The sequence below is a fragment of the Notechis scutatus genome, chromosome 1, assembly GCF_049901735.1.
Source record: "Notechis scutatus isolate UNSWTSFEM ecotype Mainland chromosome 1, rNotScu1.2, whole genome shotgun sequence".
NCBI classification, from domain to species: domain Eukaryota; kingdom Metazoa; phylum Chordata; class Lepidosauria; order Squamata; family Elapidae; genus Notechis; species Notechis scutatus.
Window position 1 is genome coordinate 21,586,080 of NC_142009.1, and position 27,288 is coordinate 21,613,367.

Genomic DNA, 27,288 nt, shown 5'->3' on the forward strand with positions numbered 1-27,288 from the left:
TTTGAAGACGATGCTTTATTTTTCTGACCATTTTCCCATACACATTCATTCCAATTTCTCCTTTATTTCTGATTTGTGTCATTTTATTTTTCCTTGCTTCTTTATGGCTGAGTCAGGGGTTTGATCAACCCATAGTCCATGAACTTCACAAGGCATTCTCGAGCCACATTGATAATATGTTGTCTTTTAGCATTATCTACTTCTTTACCAATGACGGTCAGGATTTCCAACATCTCGCTCTCCACCAATTTCTTTGCCAGCTCTTGATCTGCATGGATTAAATTGTAAACAATCACCACCCCACGGTGCTGGACCTCCTGCTTTTCGTGAAGGCAGAGTCTCTGCAAAATCTCCAGCCATTGGGTTGTCTAAACAAATCAGAGTTATTAGTCTGAAGAAATCAGAATGATTACCATGTACACCATGCAGTTTTGTTCACGGGCCCTATTAGAACAGTGTGAAAAGGATTATAATTTAGGATATTATTCATATTAAAAAGGTGAGTGTGGCAAACATTGTTTTTCAGAAAACTAAGTAAATTAGTATTGGAACAGCCACCAATAAAATTTTCTATAGTCATAATCCATTCAGAGTATTTGCTGAAAAAAAGAACAATGTATGCAATTTTAATTAAAAGGTTCTAATTGAAATTGATAGTGTCTAGTTCTAAATGTATTCAGTTCAAGGTAACTTCATGGTGAGTTATTAATTACTATGTCCTTATTCCCCATTTGTGGGAGAGAAAAAAAGCTTTACTTACTAATACTTTACTTACTTTACTTTTTTAATTGTCCTGTAATGCAGTTTTATCATCGAAAAATAAAAAAATGAAATCCTACCATCTTTTTGTGAGGAAACAGAAACTAATGAAGGATCGATTCATATCACCAAATAGAAGAGGAATCCATAAAAGATAGTAAGAGCCAGTTTGGTGTAGTGAAACCAGAAGATTGTGAATTCTAGTTCCACTTTAGGCATAAAAAACATTTTGGGTGACTTTGAGCCAGTTGCTCTCTCTCAGCCCAACCCACTTGTTGTCATGGGGAAAATAAGAGGAAAAAGTATAATATATGTTGGCTGCCTTGAGTTACTTATAAAGTAATACAGATGGGACAAAATCAAATAAAATAAAGGACAAAATATTAAAATTGTAATATTCCTAAAATCTTGATTCCTGGATTGCCTTGGGCCATTCCAGCAGAGTAATCACATTTTAAGCAGGGGACAATTTGCAGATCTTGTGAGGTAACAGATAAGAGTGGGGAAAAAGGAGAGCAGCAGAATGATGCCTCCCCTCCTTCAAGGAGCACAGGTAGTCCATTGTGTTCATATGTTCTTGAATAGGGGTCCCCAACCACCGGTCCGTGGACCGGTACCGGTCCGTGGAACAAGTCCTACCGGGCCACTGGTTTGCTGGCGCCGCCATCTTGTTTTGATGAAAAAGTGCTTCCGGTGAGCTTTTCCGGGAGAAAGCTCACCGAAGCACTTTTTCATCAAAACAAGATGGCGGCGCTTCGTGAGCTTTTCCGGGTGAAAGCCATTTCTACCCGAAAAAAGCGCTGCACATCTGTTTTGATGAAAAGTGCCGGTGAGCTCACCGAAGCACTTTTCATCAAAACAAGATGGCGGCGCCCAGCTGATGCCGGTACTGGGCCGCGCCATAAAAAAGGTTGGGGATACCAGGCCGCGGCATAAAAAAGGTTGGGGATCACTGTTCTTGAAACCCTACTACATGAAAAGATAACTAGCAGGAACCACAGAATTATATAAAGCAAAGCAGAAATTTGAAACCAACTTTAACCTCCCATCTTTACCTACACACTGAGGTTGAAAAACAAGAAGAGACTTACCACTTGAGTTAACTTATGACAGAGTGTCTTATGGGCTGCAGTGAGCATTGCAAGGGCTCCTGCAGCTGCATTCTGGACTTTGTCATCATCCTCACCACATAACAGGACAATCAACTTGAGTCTGTCATTTCCTTCAGCAATGAATCTATCTTGAACCTGGAGGTGGGGGGGGAAATCAATTAAAGGGATGCTCCATAAAATACAGGAATACTGAACATTCCTAGATGAAGAAGCTGTAGATCCCTTCACCAGAATTTTCAGGAAATGGAAATGCTTACCTCTTTATTAACTACAAGGTTGCACATACATTCTGTGGCTGCTTGTCGGAGCTGATCATGATTTTCAAACATGTAGTTTTCAATCTCTGGTAGAGCTTTTTCTTTGATGATTTTTTGTCTGAAAGAAGCATGTGGATTTTAATTACTGTCACAGGGTGTGGAAAATGAAAACTTTGAAACTGTCAGGAACTCTGAGAATAGGCCAATCTCCACTTTGCGAAACCTGGCTCAAAGACAAGTTTCCCTTTTAATCATAGTTTACTGCAATGAAAAGATCTTTTGGCATCACCAGTACTGTATTAAATCCTCAGATGCTGTAGCTGTTGCTGTGGTGATACAAAGGGATTTTTTTTATATATAAGTCCATCTGTTAGAACCCTGGTTCAGGGCTTTTTGTACAACCAATGTAATGTGAATTAGATGACTTTGAAAACCCATACTTTATTTCATCTCCTTCCTTGGAATAGAGGAACGATTTATACAGAGCATTGGCATTCAGATGTGCCCTTCATCCATTCGTTCCAGTTTTCTCTGATTATGTTAGATATTTCTTATGTATTTCAAGGAAATATTTAAGTCAGAAATCACGGACAATCTTAATTGTCTAGAATCTGAATACTGAATTAATTTTTCTGCTGCTATAATGGAACTGGGAAAGTTTAGGAGCTCTAATTCATAATCACATAGCATAATCTGCTATTGCTGATGAAATCATTTGTTGTTAAGTGACTAAAAATACAGTGATATACACCATATAATGGCAGATAGGAAAGCACTCCAGAGGGTTAATGTCATTGCCCCTCAGAGGATCATGGGTTGCCCTCTCCCCTCTTTGGAAGAGCTTTATAGCTCCTGCTGCCTTAAGAAAGTTCAAAACATTCTCAAAGATCCATCTCATCCTGGGAACCCTTTTTTTGAACTATTACCATCTGGCAGGCGGTACAAGATAATAAAAACAAGGACAAATAGGCTGAAAAACAGCTTCTATTCCAGGGCAGTAGCTCTCTTGAATTCTACTGTATAGTGCAGTATTGGTGCAGTGTTGGGAGTTTTCGGGTCAATGTGTGGAGGGTGAAGGATGTGTGTTTGTGTTTATTTTCATGGTAATGGTCATGACGTGCACTGAAGATGGTGTTTGATTTCATTGTATGACGTGCAATGACAATAAAAGTAAAAGTAAGTAAAGTAAAACATAAGAGTTAACAATAAAGCTTCTGTGGAGATTTGTAATCTAAATCAGTATTTCTCTTTTAGATGTGTGGGCTTCAACTCCTAAAATTTCCCAACCCATTGCTGGGATATTCAGGGAATTGAAGTCTTCATGTCTTAAGGTTGCCAAGGCTGAGAAATTCTGATCTAAGTAAAAGAACATCATCCCATCAGATCTTAGATTAGCCCCCACATTCCTGGCCTTTAGTAAGGCCCAGAAGACATGGCTCTCCCATGGGGAGGGGTTCCATCAATGGTGAAGAGCTTTTACAGTGGCTGTGTTGAGTTTGATGCAATGAATTTTGCTACTGATGATATTTATTTTTATCCAAGTGGTTACTGATCATTTTTGATATATTGGTTTTTAACCTGTTTTCTTATTGGATTACTAGCTAGATATCTGTGCTTCACTACGAAACTATGTCGTTGGGCTTAGTTTTGGGGGAGGAAAATAAGGTGAAAAAAAATCTGCCTCTGCTTACCAGCATCCATCAATATTTATCTGGCTAGTGTCCTGTCAGGGTGTAAGAGAGTTGAGGGCTGTTTGGAAACTGAACCAGTGTTTGCTGTATGAGCAAGAAGGAGACAGTAAGGAGCCTGGGTGTGGCTTAGCTCAACTTTTCTGTACTAAAGCTGCTTGGTGGTGTGAAACTAAAGCTGAAACTGAAACTCCTCTCCTCTGCTTGTGTTTTACATTTGGAACAGACTTTTTTTCAGGTGGGGAGGGGGAGTAGAACTCCTTAGCATCCGAGTGTGCTAATAATAATATACAAAATACTAATGCTGTGATGGTCATTTTGAAAAATCCTTTCTTAGTGAGCACCTAGAAGCCAAGAGGGACATACGTGCCAAATTTTAAGTTTGTAGGCTTTATGGTTCTGGAGATTTTGGGATAATGCATGAGTGGTATTTTGCTTTTATATATAGATAGATTGTTTTTAACTGTTGTGAGCTACCCAGATGAGCTGCCCTACAGAGCAAATAAATACATAAATGGCAGTAGAAATGATATGATAAAATATAGCGGAGGAAAAAAGATCACAAAAAGTTTGGTTAATAAAAAAATATATGAAGATATGGATAGACGTGGTAAGGTTTTTCTGAATCAATAGGACCAGCCAGTTAAAAATAATCTAAACACAGTTAGTTGTCTCACCTGAGTTTGTCACTTCTTCCAGAAAAGTTGGTGAGTCCTAGCAATGCCTCATAATTTTGTAGCCCATCGCGCTCAGTATTCAACAAACTGACCAGTGGCCGCACAACTTCATACACCTAGGATGAAAACAATAGTGCAGAATCTAAATGCTAAGGGGACTGGCATAATGGGAAGAAGGAATAACCTTGTGGAACAGAAGGAAGAGTTAAAACCAACTTTTGGAAAAAGGAAACAGGAGTTTGGCTAAAATTGTAACCTTAGACAAGACCTTCCTAAGTTCTTTCAAAGATAACGAGAAAGAGGGGAAAAATACATTCAGACCTGCAAGATTCTGTGGCTTTATAATAAAAATAGCATTAGTGTTCACAACTTTGCTTTCCTGCCTAGCTTAAAGAGTTGACATTTGAAGGAAAGAACTGATGGGGAATGGTTAGAAGTGTTGAATATGTTTACCCTGAGACTGCAGAGGACACGATAGCTATCTTCAAATACTAAAAAGGCTGTCATGTAGGAGATGGAGAATTATTCAGAGATGTTTCAGAAGATGGGATAAGAAACAATGGATTCAAATTACAAGAAAGTAGATTTCGTTTGGATATTACAAACAACTTCTTAACAGGAAAAGATGTTCAACGGTGGAACAATGTGAGGCAGCTTCATATATTTATATACATCTCCAATTATTGAAATGCAGCTTGTTCCCACAGTTGCTTTACCGTTTTATAAAGATGTTTCAGGACACATAAATTTACTCACTCTCTCCCCAGGGAATGCTATGTCAGGGTTGGAAATGGCAGCAATCTTGGCCAGGGCATGGGAGGCTTTTATTTTGCCAACATCTGTGCCTTCCAAGGCCAGTGGTATAAGGGCCTAAAGATGAAGAGAAAGAAATTACAAGCTAAACACTTGGTGTACTGATATAATTTATATCCAGTCTACAATATCGGTTCTTACAAAAAGACATAATATAAAAGCAAAACATATGCCCAGGGAAAAGGGGAATTTTTTTTTCTGTGTTAGCATCATAGAAATGAAGGAAAATAGTTTGCATAAATCCTAATTATTGTAGGAATGGAGGAAATAAGAGTGGAAGGAAGGAAAGGAAAGGAAAAGAAAGGAAAGGAAGGGAGGGTAGAATAACTATTACATTTTTAAGGCTTTTATAATTAATATACCAATTACAATCAGATTATATCTATGAGGGAGACACAAGTTACTTTTAAGGATTTGACTCAATCCTTGACAGTACAGGTAGTCTTCACTTAAAGACCATTCATTTAGTGAGTGGTTTGAAAAAAAAAGATTTATGACCAGTCCTGCACTGCACAATTGTCGGAGTGTCTCCACACTCACATGATCATGATTTGAGTGATTAGCAACTTGTGCAAGTCAGTCAGAGCATACGATCATCATGGGATTGCAAATTGTGACATTCCCTGCCAGCTTACAAGCAAAGCCAATGGGAAAGCTGAGAAGTCAATAGTAGCAAGTCATGGTCACATGATGTCTTATTTCATAGCGGTATGTGATGCACTTAATAATTATGAAATTGCTGGAACTGCCATTGCTAAGTGGGGCAGTCACTTAATGTTTTGCTTAATGAGTGCTTCCCTTTGAGGTGGAGTTGCCACTCCCAATTAGGGTTGTGTATATTGATAATAATGTACAAGTGGGTATAGTATAGACTAGGCCACTAACTACATCCAAATTAAAAAAGGACATCAAATGACCCCAAATACAGATCCCAAAATTGGACCACTACTAAAAATAAAAATGGTCAGACTAAATTACAGTCTAAAACTACTCAGGCTCAGATGGAGCTGGGATGCTGTTCAATAAGAAGGATTAAAAAAACAGTGGTTTAAATTACAAAAAAAAAAAGAGATTTTGGCTGGACATCAGAAAAAATGTCCTAGTGATAAGAGCTGTGCATAGGAACTTGGCCATTGTCTTTGTACTTTGTGTCAACTAGGCCACAATGACAAGCAATAATGTGATAGCCACTAGATTTTTGACCTGGTTATATGCACATCATGTAAACCTAGCCCATCTATTGCAAATAAAGAAACTGTAGGAATGATACAGATACAGATAATCAGAGTTGGAAGGGACCTTGTAGGTCATCTAGTCCAACCCCCCGCCCAAGAGGGAGACCCTACACCATTTCTGACAAATGGCGGTCCAATCTCTTCTTGAAAGTCTCAAGTGATGGCTTGAAAGTCTCAAGTGATGAATGAGTTACCTTTCCACCCCCTTGAGCAACAATGATACCACGGTCCTTGGAGTCATCACACAAAGCGAGAAAAACTCTGCAAAGGAACAGAGATGAGAGAACCATTTTTCATTACAATTCTTGCTCATATTCCTGGCTTATATTTCAGTGTATACTGTTTTTTTAATGGAATGCTGTAACAAACAAGGGGACACAGCAATCTGGCTTACAATTCAATCAGGAAGGATCACAAAGAGTGAGAGAATAACAGAGTTGGAAGGGAACTTCGAGGTCTTCTAGTCCAACCCCCTGCACAAGCAGGAAACCCCACACCATTTCATACAAATGGTTGCCCAATCTCTGATTAAAAACTTCCAATGTTGGAGCATTCACAACTTCTGGAGGCAAGTTGTTCCACTGATTAATTGTTCTAACTGTAAGGAATTTGTTCCTTAGTTCTAAGTTGCTTCTCTCCTTGATTAATTTCCATCCATTGCTTCTTGTTCTGCCTTCAGATGCTTTGGAGAACAGATTGACCCCCACCCTCTTTGTGGCAGACCTTTAGATAGAATTACCTGGCTAAAAGTTCTTTCGTCTGATCTGTCAAAATAGCAGTGTCTGCCTTCACCATGCAAACCAAGGCCGAGGTGACTCCAGCTTTGATGAGACGCTTCACTCGCTTTGTAATGAAGTCTTTTTTGTCCTATAGGGAGAAAAGAGAAATGAGACTTGCCTGTTGATGATGATGGAGTCATCTTAAGTAACAAAACAAATTGGTGATCCTTAGAAGAGTGATGATGCCTACTGTTGTGGCCCGCCGGCAGCTGACAGAGCCGGCAGCAGAGTTGGACAGTAGTGAGGAGGTTGGGGAAGCACCTGGGCCACTCTTGGAGGCTGGGAGGGGCTCGGACGAGGGCTCTGCATCGGAGGCAGAGATGGGGCTAGGTCGGGCTGGCAGTCATCAGCTGCCTTCAGACTCAGACAGCAGTGAGGCGGGGGAGTTTCTGGAACCGGTTCCCAGCCTGTGCATGCGCATGAGCAGGGCTACCAGAAGACAAGAACAATTGAGAAAGCAGGGTTGACTCAGGAGTAAGGCCACATCTCAGATGATTGGCCCCTCCCATAGGACATAAAAGAGCGAACGGGACGTGAGCTTTTGCAGGAAGCATTTAGTTCGTCTGGTCGATTCAAGCTTTGACAAGTTCTGTTTGACTCTGTGTCAAGTTTGGCCTTGCCCTGCGTTTGGCAATTAGTTCTCTGACAGCATTCCAAGTGTGATAAGATGGGTGTTTATAAACATTCCCCTGAAAGACCGTTTGTGAAGACTTGCAGGCTGTGAATGAACGTAATTCACAGCTGTGGAAATGAAAGAGGTTTTGCCGGAACTAAGATTGCATTTTATGCTTTCTAAGGAAGCACAGGTCAGAACACCTACCTTGGGATGTTCCTCAGGTACATGTTGCTTAGAAAACTTAGCCAGCTGCACAAGTTCAGGGATAAGTTCTTTGACATCATAGCTGTTGGTGCAGTTCACCAAGACGCTGGCCACGGAGTACAAGATGGTCTTGTCGCTTGTCTGCATGCAACCAAATGAAGGAATTTCAGCTTACGATATACCACCAGGCTTTTCAAATGTGAGTGGTCTCTCCAGGTGGTTGCCTGACATGTGAAAATAGTCTCCCCTGAGCCCTAGGGAACAGGGATTTAGAGCAAACCAGGCTGTAGATTTCCTACCTTGGCTAATTCGAACATGGCTTCCATGGCCGGCTCGTCTTGTACAAAATCATCCTTCACGTCAGCATCCAAAGTCAAGTAAGCAAGGCCTTCCACCGCCCACTTTCGTGTACGGGTGTCAATGGTGGGATTGCACAGCCATCTGAATGAACAAGACAGTTATAATGCCCCTTGCAGTACAGATGTTTTGGTGAGAAAAAGAAACTGCTTGCGCAAGAATTAGGATTTTCTTCCAGTCTGTCTTTCCCTTCACTATAAAACCTTAAGAAGAATCCAGTGTATCAGCATAATGCTTATTTAATTTAGCATTATATGAAGTCTCTGGAAAAAGAATGGAAGGGGGTGAGGAGGAATAAACAATCAAGAGATTGCTTCTCCCTAAGGACATTTGCCTGTCCTATTGGATTAGATAATTGGTCCCTTTTCTTAAATGTTGCCATCTTATGGGACTTGGGAAGCATGACTTCTCCATGGTAGCTCCTGCCCTATAGAACATTCTTCCCTTTCAGGTTTGGCACATCCCTATCCTTTTAACGTTCCAAAAAGCACTCAAAATCTGATTTTGCTGGGTTAGCGTGAGCTAAGTTCTAGTGATGTTTCAATGTTTTTGGTTTTAATATTTTTATGGTACATGAGATATGGTTTTATCTCTTACTCGTGAACTGCCCAGAGTTTGGTACAAGATTGGAAAAGAGAAGAGAAGACAGAGGAGAGAAAAGAAAAAGAAAACGTCTCTTGGCAGCATATCTCATAGACCAGAAAAAGGACAAAGTGCCGAAAAAGTGTTTTAATCATTCAAAGGCACTCTACCATAAGGGGTGTTGTAAATAAGAGTGGAAAACTCCTCTTACAATTTCCAAGAGTCTGTATTTACCCCACAGCAGCACTAAAGACACAGTATTTTGTTGAAATCTGTATAGAGGTAGTCCTCAACTTATGACCACAATTAAGCCCACCCTTTCCTATGCTAAACAAGATAGTTGTTAAATGAGTTTTGCCCCATTTTACAACCTTTCTTGCTACAGATGTTAAATGAATCAGTGCAACCATCATAAACACATGCCAGTTGCCCAGAATCCGAATTTGGGGGACGCTTCTACGGTCGTAAGTGTGAAAAATGGCCATAAGTCACTTTTTTTCAGTGCTGTGGTAATTTGGTCACTAAACAATTGGTTGTAAGTCGAGGACTTTGTTTTTCCTTCTTTGATTTTGATTGGTCTGTTCTGTAACCAGTCAAGTGCATTCTGGAAGCTCGCAAGGATGGACAGAAGGATGGACTGACACCAGTATGGACACTGGTGTCCGTAAGAGCTAGGTATTAAATCATGCTGCTTGTAGATAAGGAGTAAAAATTGCCACCAAGATTAGTCATCCTGAGCTCTATGGCTGCAGCATTTCCCCTCTTTTTAAATAGCAAGCTGATACTTGCTGCAAGATAAATGAGATGTTTCCCTACCAGACCTTACAAGGCAGGAGGCTGTGGCTGAAAAGATAGGGAAGAAAGAGAGGCAAGGGAGTCATCTACTCAACTATCTCCCCATGACCCCAGCTCCCAAAACAGACCTCCCACTCACTTGCGGCATTGTTTTGCTAGCTTTTCAGTGGATCCTTCTGCAAACTGTCTCAGGCCGTAGTCGGTTCCTCCAGCAGAACCCAGCTTGCAAAGTCCCTGGCAAAAAAAAAAATAGAAAAGAAAGATGGAATATCCATTAATCAGACTCCAGTGAGAAAGTTATTTTAGTCACAGGGTTGTAGGCTAGTCTGGGAAGTTGGAAAAAAAATATTCTGGCACAAGACAGCGGCAATTGACTTTCTGGCTGATAAAAAAAAAAAACTTCAGAGATATGTCCACTGTAATCAGCTCAACTGAAAAGCATCTTTGTGTTTTGAATGATAGAAGGGTACCAACACGTTTAGAGCTTCTTGGGCCAAAAGATTTAGGCTTGAATGTAAGTCTTTAGCTGAGATAAGCATATTATCTTTTAAGTCCCAAAATAGATTTATTCTGCTTCTGCAACACTGGGTGAATTCTATTACAGTTGTTGCTTATCTAGAAGATTAAAAGGATCGACATGCTAAAAGAGCCAGAGCAATTCTAAAACTCTGAAAGAAGAAAAACGAAGGATTGGGTGTTGGGTGAGACCCTAAATGTCTCTTTTATTTAACATCATTCTTCTGCAAGCAAACAACCAAGAAGTGTCTGCAGGCAAACAACCAAGCTCAGAAAACACCGGGGACTGTACAGTCTCAGTTTTATCTTTGTCAATGCAAATGCTATAACTCTGAGGTAATAAGTCTGAAAAATATTTCTCCCTAACAGAAATGTGGGGAGCTATTATCAAAGCAATTGATTCGAGATTATAGTTCTGTCTAGTCTAACACAAGTTAATGAATTAATCTGGCCTTATTTTAAGGATAGGAACTGTGATGGAGCAAATTTTTGTTTGGGATTTGCAACAATTGCTCTCTATTTGCCCATTAGGGCCACAAGTTAGAAACATAGATTTTACCTTAATTATAGCTTCATTATGAAGTTTCCATATATAAATGAGCAGTGTTGTTTGCCTGATTCAGAAGACTATCATCAAACATTAGGATCAGAGGTGGTATTCAGCAGGTTCTGACCAGTTCTGGAGAACCAGTAGTGGAAATTTTGAGTAGTTCAGAGAACTGGCAAATACAACCTTTGACTGGAGATTTTACAGTATCCTTCCCCTGCCACGCCCACCAAGCCACAACCACAGAACCAGTAGTAAAAAAAATATGGATCCCACCACTGATTAGGATAAAGATCTAAGAGGACTAACCACTAAAGCTCTGATCTTGATCTTCTCATTCAGAGTCTTTTTGTAAATTTCCTTCATCAGGGTGATTCCATTGGTGATGATGAATGTGGCCCGGCTAAGTTTGGTCGAAGCATGGATGAGAGCTTCCACAGCTATTAGCTGATCAATATCTCTCTCTGAGCCACACAGTGCTACCATCATCTCCATGACACCATTCATGCTCAGCAGTTTGTTCCCCAAATCAAAAGGTCCTTGTAGAACTCCGGACACTGTCTGGATGGCATGTAAAGTCTTGTCCATATCCTTGGGGTCAATTTTACTCCTGGAGGCAGGGAAAAGCACATGAAAGAAAGAGAATAATAGTTAAGGTTAGCTGATGGCAGGCATAATACAGTATTTGTCCTTTGATTTGGCAGAGTAGAAGATGTGATACCACATTGATATCAAGCATATTCCTTTTCTCAGAATTATTCCTAGCATTACCTATTCATTGTTCCTCTACTGCAAACTACAGTAAAGTAAGGGTTTGTATGTTTTCCTTTTTGATACTGTTGAAAAGTATCCTTCTGGGTTCAGTTTGAAGTAGGGAAACATGGAGGCTGTTTGGAAAGATGGTTTAATGGTGGACAAGACCACATGGCTTGGTGCTCCAAAGTGAAAAGGACAATCACGTGCTTCAAGATGTTGGGTGAAGGAAAAGAAGGAAAGGGCTGAGATGCTGAGAGACCCTTAGTTTTATACCCTCTGTTGCAATTTGATTTGAGCTTGTATTCTGATTGGTTGTCAAACTCCAATAGGGCCATGCAGGGGCAACTCTGTAGGCTGCCCTGAGTCCCAGGCTTGGTTGAGCCTTGCTGGATGATGATGTAATGAAAGAGCTTTAGACAATTCCTATTATAGTTCTACCTGGCGTAGAACTTTGTTATATCAAATAGACTGGCCTAGGAGAGAGTAATGGTCCATTAGCAAAGGTGTGGGGGCTGAGTTTCTGCCTCTCTGAGTTTCTACTTTTCTTTTTAGGGGAAATATTCTGCCTTTTTAGTATATTCTAAAATATTTCATTTTCCTAGGAGAGGGGTGGGTTTTAACTTCCAGCAATACTTTCATTGGATGATTGGATTCTGTTTCTCTTGTTTTCTATAAAAGTTTCAAGGACCATGATCTGTTGGACTCACTTAATGTACTCTTCACAGATCAGTCTGAAGTTTTCTCTTTCGGCGTCACATCTCAAGTCATCATACAACTTGTTCAGAAGAACTGAAGCGGTGAGCTGTGTATTATCTGTTAGAGGCAGACAATCGGGCATCTCTGGAATCTGGCCAGCAACTTTCAAAATCTTTTTGAGACCTGGGGAAATGAAGTAGTGTTGGGGAAGTAGAGGAAGATAGAAAGGACACAGAATCAGTTTAAGTTAAAATGCAAAAAGACAATCTGTTAGATTTGTAGCCTGAAATAAGTTGGGGCAAATTGAAAGCTGTATACAGAATTAAAGTTCACACCTTTCTTCTAAGGATACATCTGCAAGACAACACTTTTTATGGATAAATCATTTTGGAGAAAAGTATTATGAAGTATGGATTTTCTTATAAAAAGTGAGTCGTAAAACTATTTAGACAGCCATCAAACTCTATTTGGATGGAAAATCTATAATGACTGATAGTGGAGCTTCCAGTTTCAGAGATAATATACTATTTGTTGGGGAACAATAATGGAAAAAGGATTTTGCCTTTCGGCCGTGTTTATTATCTTTTCATAAGCATCCATTGTTTATGTTTTTGTTTTCTGTCTGAAACAGGATGATGGAGTAGAAGCTATTCCAAGAACCCTTGTCTTACATGATATCTCATAAACCTTAGTGTTCCACTGTTAAATTTATTTTAAGAATACAGGTTTTCTTTTCACCAATACATGTTAGAGTATTGGAGATCCCAGTTCAATATGGAATTGCATCCTTTTCAGAAAATACCTAACTCAACCTTTTTCAATGTTGAATCTCCAGTAGTGTTGACCAGTGGCCGCCAACCAGTGGGCCAGGGACCCCTGGTGGTCTGTGAGAAAATTTTGGTCATCCGCAGAGAAATGTCATCCCCAAAGCACCCCTCAAAGCAATTAATCCAGGTTACATGGGAACACAAGGCTGCGCCACCCACATGGCCCGCGGGAGCACAAAGCTTGTGTTGCATTGTGAACAACACGAGGTAGTGAGGGGAGGGGGGGAAAGGGCAGATGGGGGGGAACTTGCCCCACTCGTCCCTGGCCTGGCCACTGGGCTGCTTCTTTCCGCTTCTTTCTTCTTCTGTTTTTGGCTGCACGCAAGGAAAGCAGCAAAAGTCTTTCTTTCTCTCCCCCAAACTCTGCCAGAAATGAGTCTTTGGAACCTTGCAAGGCATCCTGCTCCAAGAGGCTGTGCCAGCACAATAAGTTTCACAAAGACTCATTTCTCATGGAGTTTGGAGAAAAAGACCGGTTGCTTCTGCTGCTTTCCTTGCATGAAGCCAAAAGTCTCTCTCCCTCTCTCTCTCCCACTGAGAACAGAGCTGAAGATGGTATCCTGTGATCCCAAATAAAGAATGATCAATTAGTAGGAAAACAGGGTGGGGAATTTTCTTGCAGACTTTTTTGGGGATTTTCCCAGGGTCTCTGGTCTGTGAGATTTAAAATTATGAGTTTGGTGGTCCCTGAGGTCCAAAAGGTTGGCGACCCTTGGTGTTGACCACTGTTCTTGATGACTGGCCTGGCTGATGGAAGATCATGAGAGTTACTTTGCATCACTGAAAGTTGAAAGAGGTTAACAGGAGGACTTACGTAATTTGCTGGGATCCTAATGTTTGTAAAATTCTGGATTTAGGATTATACTTTGGGCAAGACTGTAGAAACCTGTAGAAAGACTAGAGAAAGCCAGCTGCATGACTTTGGGCCAATCGCTCACTCTTAGACAAACTCACCTCACAGGGCTGTTGTTTTTTGGGAGAAGGAAGGAATATTAAATAAGTTCACTGCCTTGAGTTGTTTACAAAAAATAACAGGTGGATAATAGATAAATAAAATAAGTCATAGACAGAAGATCTTTTAATGCCTTTGATTTGTGAATAGCATCAGAAGGATTGGCAGAAATTTTTGCCTTTACAGGAATGGCAATAGAAATAGCAAGTAGACTTATATACCACTTCATATTGCTTTACAGCCCTCTCTAAGCAGTTTATAGAGTCGGTATATTGCCCCCAACAATCTGGGTCCACATTTGATCGACTTTGGAAGGATGGAAGGCTGAGTCAACCTTAAGCCTGTCAGGATCAAACACTTGGCTGTGGCAGAGTCAGCCTGCAGTACTTCATTCTAACCACTACACCACTATGGCTCATGGAATGCTGAGCCTTGGGCAATTGGCAAATGAAATTAGACAGCGAAGGGGTGTAATGTGGAGTGACCTCCTTTGAGCAACAAGCTGACTACCGAGCTGATTGCATCAAAAGAAAGTCACACAACCCACAACTCCACATCCACAACTTCCCATCCAATCCAACATCACTCAAAACTAGGCACGCACGCCCCTAACTACCTCTATTCCAACCACAACTGGCTTTAAATGCAAGCTCCTCAATGCAAGAAGCCTTGTAAATAAAATACCTGAATTTCTCCTCTTACTAAATACGGCTAAATTTGACATTATATTTGTCTGTGAAACATGGCTCAACACATCTCTCCCTGACTCCATTACCACAGTAATAGACTATCATGTTTACCGATCAGATCATGAAATCCATAGAGGAGGTGGTGTTGCTATCTTCTATAAAAAGTCCCTACATCTAAAAAACATCCAAGTTACCCAGGAGCTTGCTATTCCTGAGACCATCGTCTGTGAACTGTCCTTAAATATCACATTTTGGTTCTTACTATGTTACAGAGCCCCTGATTATGACATCAAACATGCAAACAAACTAAATACACTACTAATATGGGTAGCATCCTGCCCACACGCTTTTATCTTTCTTGGTGACTTCAATCTACCTCATATTAACTAGACCCTTAACGAATGTACAACTGAACCCACACATCAGCCTTCTACAATGCAGTAAGAAATCTGGGACTAGAACAATTAGTAACCAACAACGCTAGACTTAACAACTGCCTCAATCTCATCTTCTGCAATAGTTTGAATTCAATTTACGGAATACAAATTAAAGAACCCTTTTCCAACAATGACCACAACATGATTGACTTTTGTCTCAACATATGCCCACACAAAAATCATCACAACAACGGAATCCCCAATTATAACTTCAAAAAAGGCAACTATGATCTTATAAACAATGATCTCTCATCCCTTGATTGGCAATATCTATTCACTGGATGCAATACTGTAGAAGACCATTACAACATATTTTTACTTGAAGTCAAAAGAGTCATCAAACTATATGTACCAATAACAACTCCCAAAACCAGAAAAAACAAATTACCCATAACAATAAGGAAGCTTCAATCCAAAAAGAAATCACTTTGGCAGAAAAACAAATCTGGTCACGTTGCCAACTTCAAAAGCCAATACAAAAATTTATGCCACCAATTGCACCAATTATCACATTAAACAAGAGGAAAAACTTCTATGCACCAATTCCACCTGCGCTTTCTACAGTTTTGTAAACAACAAACTAAAAGACTCAAGGCCCATCCCACCCCTGAAAGGACCTAATGGTAAAGACTGCAACAACGACACTATTAAAGGCAACCTCTTTAACACATTCTTTGGCTTAGTATTTGTAAACAGCAATGGATCATGCCCAGTATTTCCTAGTCTAACCACAGACAACTACAATGATCTAATACACATTGATTTTACAGAAGACAATGTTGAAAAAACACTATGCAATCTAAAACCTTCTCTATCTATTGGACCGGACAGAATATATGCTTACTTCTTAAAAAAGCTATCCACTGCCAAAGCCGAACCTCTAAGCATAATCTTTGAAAAATCTTTCAGGACCAGCTCCTTGCCAAAACTTTGTTCACAAGCCACGGTCATCCCCATCTTCAAAAAGGGAGACCCCAGTCTAGTTGAAAATTACAGACCAATCTCTTTATGCCGCGTCACCTGTAAAGTCATGGAATCAATTATTAACCAATCCATCATCCTCCACTTAGAAACAAACAACTTACTCTCTAATAAACAATTTGGTTTCAGGAAAAAACTATCATGTAATCTGCAACTCTTACAGTGCAAAAACATATGGATTACACAACTCGATCAGGGCAAAGCAATAGACACAATCTATATAGACTTCTGTGAAGCCTTTGATTCAGTGGTACATGACAAACTACTCCTAAACTAAAATCTTACGGTATCTCTGGAAACCTGCATAACTGGATAGAAGCATTCCTGTCAGACAACAAATGGTCAAAATTGGGAACGTCCTATCAAATTCTGTACCTGTCAACAGTGGTGTCCCCCAAGGCAGTGTTCTAGGACCAACTCTTTTCATACTCTACATAAATGACCTCTGTGATCATATTAAGAGCAACTATGTTATCTTCGCTGATGATGTAAAGCTATTCAACACCACAGACAATACTACTACCCTTCAAAAAGACCTTGACTATGTATCAAAATGATCAAACAAATGGCAACTTCAAATCTCAACAAATAAATGTTCTGTCCTACATATTGCCAAAAAAATAATAATCAGAAAATAAAATATAGGCTGAGTAGTCAAGACCTTGTTGATGATCCAAACTCTGTCAAGGAGTACTCATCTCTAATGACCTAAGTGCTAGAGCCCACTGTAACTACTTAGCCAAAAAGGCATTAAGAGTTGTTAACCTAATCTTACGTAGCTTTTTCTCTGGTAATATCACACTACTAACTAGAGCATACAAAACATTTGCTAGACCAATACTCGAATACAGCTCATCAGTCTGAACCCACATTATGTATCTGATATTAACACAGTTGAGAAAGTCCAGAAATATTTCACAAGAAGAGTTCTCCACTCCTCTATTCATTGCAGAATACCTTATGCCACCAGACTCAAAATTCTAGACCTAGACAACCTAGAACTACGCCGCCTTCGGTCCGATCTAAGTATAGTATATAAAATCATACATTGCAATGTCCTACTTGTCAATCAACCATAACAACACAAGAGCAAACAATAGATACAAACTCAAGGTTAACCGCACCAAACTTGATTGCAGGAAATACGACTTCAGCAACAAAGAGGTCAATGTCTGGAATACTCTACCTGACTCTGTGGTTTCTTCCCCAAACTCCAAAAACTTTAACCTTAGGCTGTCTACTATTGACCTCACCCCTTTCCTAAGAGGTCTGTAGGGGGCATGCATAAGCACACCAATGTGCCTACTGTCCCTGTCCTATTGTTTCTTTTATTTTTTTTTATTTTTCTTATATGTATCCATGTATTCATAACTATGTTTTTACTTATACCGATTATTTTGTAAGCAATTGACAAAAATAAATAAATAAAATAAATAAATAAAAATAAATAAATAAAAACAAGTGGCTCTATCTTCAGCCAAGTACAGGGAAAATCAAGCAAATTCAAGTTCAGGTTTTACTTTGGCTAGGGATGCACAACCTCTTCTGGGCTGAAGGCCACACTGGATCTCTGGGCCCAGGAGGAACCAGGGCAAAAGCTAAATCTGATTTCATTCCATTTTCATTTCAAAATGAATTGATACGGAGTAGAGCAACTAAAGTGAATTTCCAGTTATGCATTTAATAATGCTTTTCTTTCATATTAAAAATTAGCTTGGCAAAATGTTTTGAAGGTCTGTGGCCTTCAAGGGTCATATCAACTGAGCTTACAATTGACTGAAATGGCTGATATTACACAGATTCTGTCCGGTGTCTTTCAAGTCTTGATTCAGATGATAAAGCCATAACGCTACACAAGAGAGAAGGTGCATCTAGGCATTGCTTACCATTATCAATCACAAATATAGAGCGACTATTGTCATGGATTTTCAGGTCCTGCCTTGGGACATTTTTGTTGAGTAAATTGAGAGCCCTGTCCCGGCCATGACCGGATATCTTTTTACTGGGAAGCATATCTAGAAGATGAGTGATGATTGCCTTTATATCTTTTTTTGTGTCTGTAAAAAAGAAGAAATCAGCATCAGGAAAAATTATTTAAATTAGAATTTCTACAGAGGTAACCATCTATAGGGGCCACCTTGTTTATTTTAGATAAATGATTTTCCCTGGTTTTAAATATCCATTTGCATAAACATTAATGGTGAATCAGAGCAGTTTCTACATCCTATAATGAAAAACAGTTAATTATTCATTTACTTTACACTTGGAGTAACTGGAACCAACAAATTGTTCCTACAATCATTTTGTGAAGGAGCAGCAAAGGAGCAATTAAGAATTATATAGAAATTAAGTTGTTGTATTACAGTTAGAAAATATGTTATAAAATAAGGAGACTAATACTTGATGAACACTTTAGTCTTTTTGTGCCAACTTTTGAGAAGAAGAAAAGGGGGAACCAGAGGAAGAAGACTTCTCAATGAGCTTGTAATTTTCATATGTCCATTAGTAAAACTATTCAAATACACATTTATTTTAGAAGAAACTGAAAAATCATGAAGAAAATTGTAATATTTCTGAAAGGAACAAGTGGCCTCTAGTGACTATGAACTACATTCACAAGACTACAGTTTTCAGAATTCTTGGGAGAAACTATGACAGTCATAGTATCATAAAAACAGTAGGCATGGAGAGATGCTCTGCACCTATGATGTACCAGTTGGGAACTTCTAGCATTTTTCAGAGCTAAAATTACATTGGATACTGTTTCTGAACAGATGTCTAGCATTCTCAAGAGGGCTAAGTTTATCTAGTACAGAAGAATTGCAGACATGGAGCATCTGTCTATCTATCTATCTATCTATCTATCTATCTATCTATCTATCTATCTATCTATCTATCTATCTATCTATCTATCTATCTATCTGCAACAGCCAGATTATGGCCTCTGGAGCCAGGCTAAAGCAAGCAAAATGATGCAGCCTCCATTCAAGTGATAAAATCAGTAAGGAGGAAGTCCAAACAAAATCCTTTCTGTCAGTGCCAGACATGGGGGGAAAAAGTGGATTTTTAGCAACTGGAAGATGCTTTTAACTTTTAATTTATACCATATTCTTACTTGGGTCCCATTTTACAAATGCATTAAATGTTAATATGGTTTTTATGCTCCTACCTGTAAACTGCTCAGAGTCACTCTCAGAGTGAGATGGGCAGTATCTAAATTTGATAGAGATGGCTAGATAGCTAATAGATAATATAGATAGATAGATAGATAGATAGATAGATAGATAGATAGAGATAGATAGATAGATAGATAGTTATAAATGATAATATAGATAGATAGATAATAGATGGATATAATAGAGAGATAATAGATCATAGGTAGGTAGATAGACAGACAGACCAGTACAGATCATTGTTGTCCTGGCCCTGACCACAATAGGCTTTAGCCCCCAAGTTTGCTTCCATGCTAATCGAGGGATTTTAAAATCACCTATGAAGGACCACCACTCTTAGCAAAGCTGTTAGGCTTCTCCAATGATAGTTACCCAGCACCAGGGCATCCTCCTTCCCATGTTCTTCCTTCTTGCCTTCTCCAGTTAAAGAGTCTATTATGGCTTGCAACAGGTTGGAGACCGCCAATGAGATCTCTTCATGATCTATGGACATCCATAAGCAGATTTTGTTGATCCCCAGCATGTGGAGTATTGCAGTGGCCTATCCAAAGAAGGAACACAACATAGTTTTTGTCTGATTATGTCTCTTTGTATTATCATGCATATGCCACATTAAATTGGCTGAGTTTTGCAACACAGAGATATATACATACATACCACCCATTATGGAATCTCTTCTACAATGTGTTAGTATATAGTGGCAAAAAAAAATCAGAAGGATTGTGGTAGCTAATAACACATATCAATAAAAGGCAAATCATGAAAGTTGGTGCCTATTAATTAAATTTGCTAGTTAGAAAAGATGCTATCAGACCTGATTTTTGGCCACTTGCCAAAGGAGAACATTTTATTTTGTAGATATTTTCTTTAAAATGCTTCTGGGAGACTCAGAGGGCATCCATAAGAGTTTTTTTTTAAAAAGTCAAGATGGTGGGTGCAACCCCAGGGGTGCTCTGCAACATTTTTTTTCTTTGTCTTCTTCCTGCTGACCTGAAGCCATTCATGCAACAAGCAGATTTCAAGACATGTTTCTCTCTTACCCGTGCCATGTGCCTTGTGCACATCCCTGAAAGGGTCCTTGTTGCTGCCAGGATCAGCTCAGGATTTTTAGTTTCTATTAGCCTCAAAAGCAAATTCAAGCCATTGTTCTGGAATATCCTCTCTGCTCCTGCTTCTTCTCGGCCAAGAACAATGAGGTTGTTTGCAGCCTGATGTTTAAAAAGACAGCCAAAGGAACAGAAGGACCATAAATTCAGACACCCATCACTATTTCATATTAATGAATGAATGCTTAGATTGGAACTCAAGTGGATGTAACACTTCCTCCAATTTGAAGTCCGTAATAATTATATAAGTACTTGAGATTGAAAAAGATTTATATGCCCAAATCATCCAATGGTGTTCATGCAGGGGTTGTATTCTACCGGTTCGGACCAGTTTGGTAGAACCGGTTGTTATGATTCTGCGTGGTTTGGAGAACCGGCAAATCATGACCCTGGCTGGTCCCGACCCTCCCTGTCCATCCCTCCCTGCCCATCCCGCCCCACCTGCCCACTCGCCCCACCCCACCCCTGCCAGTCACTCCTCATCTTCCCCGCCATTGCTGCCTGCCTTCGCTCACCATTGCTGTCTGCCTTCACCCGCCATTGCTGCCTGCCTTCATGTCTCCACATGATTTGAATTTCCCTACTTCCATTCCTCAGTTTCTGTAAACTATTTTGAAGCGGGCTACAACATCGACACTATTAAGAAATCAACTTCACCAGAAAATTAAAATACTTTTTATCAAGATTTCCTATAGTAACAGAATCTTGTATGTCTGACAGTACTTTAGCTCTTCCTTATACTTCTGTGAATTAGGGAGGTGTCCATCTGAATGTTTTCGCATGCCTTCTGCACGACAGACTAAGACATGTTTTTTTTGCCTTGTTGCTTTGGTAATGTATCTCAATTATTTCTATTGAGGTCACCCTCTTATTGTGTACACTATGTGATTTTGTTCACTCTTGTTGCGTTAGATCGCAGAGAGCAATGTAAGACAACCAGGGCTTCCCCTCCAGCCAATCAGCAGAAGAATAGAAAAACGCAATTTTCTCACGTCAAATAAAGACAAAGAAACAGTTCACATTAAGGAATCTCACCTTCTCTCTCTTCTCTTTGTCACTCTTTTCATCAAGGAGGATTTCAAACATTTGCTGCACTCTGGCATCAGTGGAGAACTGAAAACGTAACTATGCCAAAGATGAAGAAAAGGACAGAGATTATTATTTAATTTTTGTTGGGTTCTTGGTGATCTCTGAGTTAGCTTTTTCTCTTGCAGACTGTTCATTATGGGCTAGGTAACGTCACCAGTGGATGTGATATGGAAGTTGCTGTTTATATATGATAGTTTTCCCTATTAACCCTGACTGAGATATAAGAGATCCTCGTTTAACGAACACTTGTTCAGCAACAATTCCAACTTGCAATAGTGCTGAATGAGTGGTCCTTCAAGATGAAGTTCCAGCCATCACAATGCTTTGCAATCATATGATCACAATTCAGGTGCTCACATGCACATATGGAACACATCCACCTCCAGCACAAGAGACAAATGGTCTGATCTGTTGGCTGATCAGTGTGTCAAGCCTGCATTCATTTACCTTCTCCTGGATAGTAATGCCCAGACGTCGAAGGGCCTCCTGAAAACGTTGGTTTCGAGGTTCAATGGTGGCACATCTCTGGACATCTTTGAAGGCCTGATCCAGCTTTCCCAGCTTCTCCAGGGCCTGGCTACGTCGGTATAAAGCTTTAATATCAGAAGGGTTGATATCAATAGCTAGAAAGAAAATAATGACAAAATTGAGATATCTGGCAGCAGCCATGTTGACCATCTTTCTTCTCTTCTTGTTCCATCTACAATCTCATTTGTTGCATTTTTTTTCCCTATCTAAGTACAGTACAATATTTCCACAGGGTGCAGAAATGTATATAACAGATGGGAAAACAGAACCAATTGGTTTTCTTTTCCTTCTTTAAGATTAATATAAGCAAATCTTGATTATTAAGTTCATAGCAAGGCAGGCGGCCTCTTAGAGCAAGAAGAATCAAACCTCCACAAGCCTACATGTGACTCACAAATGAAGGTGAATAATATACGTGTCCCAGGATACTGTTGGATCCAATCTGGGTCAGCCACTGGGACCAGAGATTTTGGGCTCCAGGCTCTGCTACAAAGAAGTTCCCCGAAGATGGGTTCCAGCCCATGTCTGAAAGCTCAGAAGACAGAATCTCAGGTCCTGGTGGCTGACCCAGATTGTATCCTGCTATATGTGACTCTCAAGGCTTTGTGTTTGTTCCAAGGAGTCCTTCCCAAATTTCCACAAACCTGTAGTGCTAAAGTGACAGTAAACTATGAAATAAACAGAGAGCAACCATATTTCTTGTACTTAAAGGTAAGTAATATGAATTATATTTCCCTGCTTAGTTTCCAAGGCCATGTGTGTTGCCAGTTTTTGAAACCAATATATTGTAAGCAGAGGTGGTATTCAGCAGGTTCTGACCAGTTCTGGAGAACAGGTAGCGGACATTTTGAGTAGTTCGGAGAACTGGTAAATACCACCTCTGACTGGAGATTTTACAATATCCTTCCTCTGCCATGCCCACAAAGCCACGCCCACAGAACTGGTAGTAAAAAAACTTGAATCCCACCACTGAGTAAGTCAAATTTAAGTTATATTTTTATCCAAGGTATCCTGGCCCTTATTTTTGGCATGATAAGCAAAGGCCTAGTGCAAAGCAAAACAAAAGAAAGTTGTGCATTTGAGTATGAAATAGCCTATCTCTGGTAGACATTAAATTTATTGACTTATTTATACTGTATGTCATATAACTACCCATCTGCCTCAAAGAGGGGCCCTGGGTGGTGAACAATCTAATACAATCGATAAATAAAACAACATATAAAATTAACATTAAAAGTAAATTAGGACTGAACATTTTAAAAGTATAGGCTAATGACAATTAAACATCAAAGGAGTAAACATCCTAAGATGGCCATTTAATGTTGGTTATTATAAGGCTGGGGGGGGGGAGCTCTCTCTCAAGTTACACTAGAAATTATTGTATTATACAGTATAGACACTTATCTTTTTTCTTGGGTTCAAGAAGCTACAGCTGCAGCTTCAAAGGATTGATTAAAACTCAACTATTGGATATCTCCAAATCCTAATGAAGCATCCAGAATATTTTAGCCATAGTTTAACTTACCTTTAGTTGCATCTGTTGTCACTTGGGCATATTTTTCCTATATTTTTCAAAGAAAAAAGGGATATTTATTAGTGATTAAGAAGGCTGCTCATGGTATGTTTATTCTAGTTTGATATGAACCAAATTCCCTCTTTCTCCAGTCTTCGCATTTTGTCATTTTTATCTCTTGAAAGTTGACTGCCTAACAGACCAATCATCTTCAGTATCTATATATGAGAATCCTTTTTTGTGTTTAATTAATTTTTAAACAGACCAGCTAACCACTTTTTTGTTAATTTCCAAAATGATTAAGTGGATGATTAACATCAAGAGATAAAAACAAATGAAATGGTCATAGAATGGAATTAGAAGAAAATGGCTGAAGAGCTCAGATAAATAATTCTGTAGTTGCCCCTTGAAATTAAATGGGACTTACAGTCAAATACATTAGTATAGAATGTAGTGACCTGGGAAACAAATCTCCTGATTTAGCGTACCCAGCAGTGGGATTCAAATAATTTAACAACCGATTCTCTGCCCTAATGATTTTTTTCAACAACCAGTTCACCAAACTGTTCAGAAAGTTGACAACCGGTTCTCCCGAACTGGTGCGAACTGGCTGAATCCCATCATTGAGAGTACCTGTCTAATCTGCAGGTACAGGTACTCTAAATCTCCTGATTTAGAGTACCTGCACCTTCACTCAGAATTAAGCATTCTTTTGCAGGGATTATTATTAAAAAAATCTTCATAGAATTTTGCTACAACTGTTTTAGTCAGCTGATTAATTCAGTGGTTAAACATATTAAAAAGCTCTGAAGAAGCTTCTAGGATAAGAAGCAAAATATCTTCAAAGAAAGAACAGAAAGTCCAGTTGCTTCTTAAAAAAGCACCTTTGGGACAATTGCATGGATTGTGTGTCTATATGTTTATTTCTCTTCTGTCAGGTTCTCATCAATAATGAACTTCCCTTGTGACATCCAACATTAGTGGAAAAAGAACTCTTGGATCTCACAAATTCTCATGAGAAGTTGTCAAAAATCTCACAAGATCTTGGCAAACTCTAAAAGTTTGTGCAACCTTTGGATTCTCTTGGGAGATAATGGCACTTGGGGGGCAGATGTACCATTTCAATATCACATGGCTTGCCTCCTAGAGGCATTTTTACATTGTGGATTGTTGACTTCTCTGACACTCCTTATCTGCATTTCAAGAGTCTTCCCTCAACCTCCCCATAACATTTCCTTACCTTTCTCAGAAAACATGCTGCTCGGTTTCGATATAACACAGCCTGGAGTGATGGATCTTTAGCAAGTTTAAGTGCTTTGGAGTAGCTTTTAATAGCATTCTCATAATCATTGCCTTGAAAGAACTTATTCCCTTCTTCCTTCAGCTGTACAGGGTCCTCCATCTAGAAAAGAAACAAATGGGCCTTTTAAGGGATGCCTCTAGTCACATGGCCCTGTCATTACTAAGGAAAAGACTAAGGAAAGAACGATTCTCTCTTTTCTTTCTTAAGATTTTCTGTGGGGTGGAGGAAAGGAAGACATGCAAGGAATAGCTAGAAAACGAAGTGAGTCCACGTAGAAGACCAAACCACCTGTAAAAATGGGTTGAACACCAGTAGGACTTTTAGAGAAAATCAGACCAGGTTTTTCAGTTCTAGGTGATCTCCAGATAAAATACAATTAATAAAAATGCATATTAAATAAGCAATCCCAGACTGGAATATAATCAGCCACAAGAACCAAAGTCTTACATTTGGGCAACGCAATCTCTGTCAGATTGAAGGCTGCATCGTGAATTTTATTTAGGTTAGTCATAAAACTGAACAAAATTCACTTAACAACTGCCTCATTTAACAACAGAAATTTTGGGTGCAATTGTTGTTGTAAGTCAAAGACTACCTGTACTTTACCCATATCACTTTGTAAAGTATACCTAACTTTGCATCTCTTTCATAGTTCTCATCCATCTTCATCAATACATTCTTAATTATGTTTGGACATCATTTATATATAATTATATATAATTCATGTATCTAAAGTAGTAGACTTTAGTTTGAAGACAGCCTATGGTATATCTTCATACATTTATGAGACCATTCACTGATAAAAAGTTATAAATCCTATAAATCAACATTTTTTTTTCATTCTTGACTTCTGGTCCCTGAAGTTTTTGACAACATTTTTCAGAAGTGGTTCATCTTTGCCTTTTTTTCTTTTTAGGGATGAAAGAGAAGGACTAAACCAAAGTCACCCAGCTGACTTTGTGCTTAAAGTGGGAACAGATCTCACAGTCTCCTGGTTGTTAACTAAGTATCTTTAGCTGCTATATCAGGCTGGTTCTCATTAAATAAACAGTGTTATTTTCAGAAATGGATTATCATAATCAAGTAATCTCTTATCTTATGTTCACCAGAATCCTGTGAAGTTACTATGAAACACTGTTTGACGCAAAGAATAAAACTAATTAAACGGTATTTCTATGATCCCATTCCAGTACCAATAAATCCACTGCTTTATTGGTTTCAAACTTCATATTTCTGGCCCCATATTGAAAATCTTTATTGTGTTAGTTGCAAACGAAAAAATATCTACACCCTCTATACTTGGACAATTTTTAGATGCCTTTGGGAATTGTCTCAATCATCTGATGAGAAGGAAAAAAAATCCAACCACAGTGTGTGCACACAGTTGTAATAATCCTTGCCATGCAAGCAAAATATTCCCTTGGGTTTTGCTATTGGATATTTTGCCATCCTGTTTGCTATTAAATCCCCATTTATGCTTCCCTTTCCTTACCTTGCAGTTTCCCAATTCTTGAGATCGTCACCAACTTTTCCTTCTGGATCACTTAATCACACACTCTCTCTCTCACTTTCTCTTGGAATAAGTTGGAGGGACTGGCTGCCTGGAGTTAAGATAGAGGTATATATATAGCTCAATGAAATAGTTAAGAGCCAAGGATCAAAGCACACTGAGCAAGAACCTCAGGGGTGAGAGGCTAATTTCCAGACTAATCACATGGTTTGTAATTGGGCACAAACAATGCAATTTAAAAATTCTCAAAACCTCACAACCAAATTTTACATCAGCCTTTGGCAAAATTCAATGTTGGAGCTTTTCAAGGCAAAAATGCAATGACTATGGTGCTTTGCCCACCCTGCCAAAATATACAAGCCCTTCTTGCCTTTCTATTTAAGGAAGAATGAGACATTTGAAACTCTGGAACAAATGGCTTCACTCCATAATCCTTGGAGAGGAGATCTCTCAGCAGCAGCTGTGAAAGACAGGGCATTTCTAGTAACTTCCAGAACTCACCACCCCATCAGAAATTATATTCAGAAATGGCATTCCAGAAAGGAAAACAAACAACAAAAACCCCAACAAAATGCGCCCTTTCGTCTTAAATTCAAGCTATACTATGAAAAAGGAAAGGACTAGATTAGTCTGACTGATAGGAAATCGATAAGTTTTTATTAACAGAGTTAATAGCCATTGAATGAAGATATGGCCAATATATAGAATAGAATAGGAGCTGGAAGGGGTCTTGGAGGTCTTCTAGTCCAGCTCCCTGCTCAAGCAGGAGCACCTATACAATCTCAGACAAG

The 27,288-nt window shown here is 39.3% G+C and overlaps 1 protein-coding gene across 2 annotated transcripts; it reads right to left on the reverse strand.

Moving 5' to 3' along the window:
• UNC45B (unc-45 myosin chaperone B) lies at nucleotides 1–26,835 on the reverse strand. Of its 2 annotated transcripts, none has more exons than XM_026672453.2 (20): nucleotides 26,480–26,835; nucleotides 24,925–25,086; nucleotides 23,697–23,733; nucleotides 22,091–22,266; nucleotides 21,590–21,679; nucleotides 20,489–20,656; nucleotides 19,821–19,989; nucleotides 18,162–18,332; nucleotides 12,401–12,572; nucleotides 11,247–11,547; nucleotides 10,014–10,108; nucleotides 8,440–8,581; nucleotides 8,141–8,281; nucleotides 7,281–7,408; nucleotides 6,736–6,802; nucleotides 5,250–5,363; nucleotides 4,494–4,609; nucleotides 2,129–2,246; nucleotides 1,851–2,006; nucleotides 1–368 (listed from the first exon to the last, which is right to left on the reverse strand). In XM_026672453.2, the coding sequence occupies exons 2-20, from the start codon at nucleotides 25,084–25,086 to the stop codon at nucleotides 102–104; spliced, it is 2,790 nt and encodes a 929-aa protein (XP_026528238.2). In that variant the 5' UTR covers nucleotides 26,480–26,835; the 3' UTR covers nucleotides 1–101. The 2 variants fall into 2 exon arrangements, with proteins under 2 accessions (XP_026528238.2, XP_087814329.1); XM_087958203.1 differs by having other exon boundaries at nucleotides 24,925–25,107; nucleotides 26,480–26,586.
• Nucleotides 26,836–27,288: the final 453 nt, after the last annotated feature.

What these genes read in the sequence shown, in the direction of transcription:
- UNC45B (XM_026672453.2), bottom strand. Translation starts at nt 25,086, where the DNA reads ATGGAGGACCCTGTACAGCTGAAGGAAGAAGGGAATAAGTTCTTTCAA. An exon ending in GCATTACTATCCAGGAGAAG is followed by an intron (nt 21,680 to 22,090) that starts GTAAATGAATGC and finishes TCTTTGGCATAG; the next exon opens with TTACGTTTTCAGTTCTCCAC. An exon ending in GCACAAGGCACATGGCACGG is followed by an intron (nt 19,990 to 20,488) that starts GTAAGAGAGAAA and finishes TTCTTTGGATAG; the next exon opens with GCCACTGCAATACTCCACAT.